The sequence below is a fragment of the Phalaenopsis equestris genome, unplaced genomic scaffold (assembly GCF_001263595.1).
Source record: "Phalaenopsis equestris unplaced genomic scaffold, ASM126359v1 Scaffold213935, whole genome shotgun sequence".
NCBI classification, from domain to species: Eukaryota; Viridiplantae; Streptophyta; class Magnoliopsida; order Asparagales; family Orchidaceae; genus Phalaenopsis; species Phalaenopsis equestris.
Window position 1 is genome coordinate 1 of NW_018232750.1, and position 2,460 is coordinate 2,460.

The following is a 2,460-nucleotide window of genomic DNA, read 5'->3' on the forward strand; positions in this document are numbered from 1 at the left end:
GGTTGTTTTCTTATTTAATGTTCTTTTGTCGCTCAGCGATTAAATAGGTTTCACCTAATTTTCAACAACTATTTTTACTTTTATCAAATTCTTAATAGTTTGATTGGAACACATGTAAATATATTGGTTCGGTAGTTCAAAAATCTAATTAGTGGTTAATTTATAAATATTAATATTTTTGAGTGGTCTATATGGAATTGATCTTTTTTTTATTTAAATTTTAATTGTGGGAAAGTTACATACGTAGCAAATGAATAAAACAGATTCATATAGTCGACCCCACGTAGTGGGATTAAGGCTGTGTTGTTGTTATTGTTGAAAGTTACGTACCTAGCAGACAATTCTTATGTATTTATATATCTTACATTTAAACTTTCATATTTATTGATATGGCATTTTGGTGTTTTAAATGTATGAAAATGTGTGTTCACTTTTAAATGAGGTAATGGTTTTTTTTTTTTTTTCTGTAATATTGAAGATTTAGTGTTATGTAATTATGAATGTTTTGGTGTCAGATATGAAAATACATAAATTGTGTGCTATGTACGTCAATGTCCCGTTTTTTCTTTTAAATTTTGATTTTTTATATATATTACTTTTTTTTAAATTTATTTTATTTATATATTTTCTATAAATTTTTATTAATAATATTATTGTATTTTTTAGCGTTGTACATGCTCTTATCAAAGAAAACAAAAAGTGGAGAGACTAGAACTTTTAAGTGAAAAATTTGGAAAGGTAAAAAATCATGAAGTCCTACTCAGTTGACAAGATCTACTAGAAATTGTTGATTACACTTATAACCTTTGTCACACAAGCAAAAAAGAGTTATAAATTCTCTAGTGTTACGACGTTGGTGTGCGAATCAGCTTGTCATAAGAAGTGGGAGGCGACCAATGATGGTCGGAGGTGAGCGACAACGAGGTGATGTTGAACTTTAGTTCGTTCTCCAAGCTTCAAGTCCTCTCTTTAGGCTTCAAGCCCTCTCTTTAGGCTTCAAGCTCTCTTCTTTTTTCAAGGAGGGGTAGGACTCTTTAGAATCCCGGAGAGATTTTGTCGATATGATGGTGTTTGATGGGAATTTGAGTGATTTGACAATATTGGAATTGAGCGATCTTGAGCTCGTTGAAGTCGTCTTATCGAGACTCTCGATTCAACCATAAACTCGTCATATTCAACATCCGTTTAACCTTTTAAATATCCTTGAAATGCTTCTAAAAATGATTTAATGACTTGATCTGAACTTGATTTGTCTCTTATTGAACCAAATTTGTATAATTGGATCTGTTTTGTTGAGTCGGTATATTGAAATCAGAGCTCTGGTCTGGATGGCTCTTAGGCCTATTTTGTGGGCGATTTTTTCCAGCAGCGCAGTACCAAGCTGCTTCTGTTTTTTTTCGTTTGTTGCCGCGTTTTTGGAGCTGTGGTGGATAAGTTTCGCGGAACAAAGAAGACGCAGAGAAGCAATGGAAGTGAAGGAGGTGTGGGCGACGCTCGAGCAAGCGATCAAGTCCTACACGGGGCTATCTTCGGCGACCTTCTTGACGTGGTCTCCGCCTACTTTGAGCCGACGTCCATTGCGAGGAAGCGGGAGGTGGAGGTTGAGCTGGTGGAGCCGCTTCCGGCGCCAGTTCAGCTCGGCCAGGGAACAGAGGAGGAGCTTATCGCTTACGATGGATCCGATCCTAAGAAACCCCTTCTCATGGCGATCAAAGGTCAGATCTACGACACTTATCGCTTATGATTGTACCGATTAATAAGTCCATCTTCAGCGAGCTTGAAGTAAGCTTCTCTTCTCGAGGGTTGGGAGCATCGCAGTAAGCTTCTCTTCCCTGCTAGGTTTGATTCTCTTCTCCAACGATCTCCATTCCGAAATCTGATCCTTTTCACTCTGTTCTTACAGCTCTTGCATTTCTTCCAAGTTTTTGTTATCGTTTGAAGGTGTTTCTTCTTATTTGTGTGTTTTTTGCTCTGTTGCATAGAAATGACTCTACCGTTGCTTACCAAATAAAATGTGACAATAAATTATTTGTATGTGGTAATTTTGATATGATACGTTTGAAAGCAAAATGTACAGTTTCTTCTATTTGTCGGTGCCACACTGCAGTGTCTAATCTGAGAGAGCTGGCTACATACATAATGCTTTAAATGCATATATTTGAATGATTAGGATTCCTATGATTGGTTTTATATATGTTGTATAAAGTTATAGTAAAACACTACTTAATATTATAACACTAATATAATTTGAGTATAAAAAAAAAAATGAGGATTTGGCTTTGTCATTGATGAATATGAGGATTTGGTAATTCGATATGCTTTATACTTGTGGCCTTGACATTGATGAATACGAGGATTTGACATTTTTGATTAAAAATAATATCATCATTATATTAATTGTAAGTTTAATAGTTTTGTTTTTTACTTTTTAGCACTTTTGGTACTCATTGTTAAGTGAGT

The 2,460-nt window shown here is 35.0% G+C and overlaps 1 protein-coding gene across 1 annotated transcript; it reads left to right on the plus strand.

Annotated features, from left to right (window-relative positions):
* Window positions 1-1,339: 1,339 nt before the first annotated feature.
* Window positions 1,340-1,988, plus strand: LOC110037014 (membrane steroid-binding protein 1-like; the record flags this gene model as incomplete). Its single annotated transcript, XM_020741577.1, has 1 exon — window positions 1,340-1,988. A coding segment is annotated over one exon (405 nt), but the record flags the coding sequence as incomplete, so codon positions are not given.
* Between the last annotated feature and the right edge of the window lie 472 nt (window positions 1,989-2,460).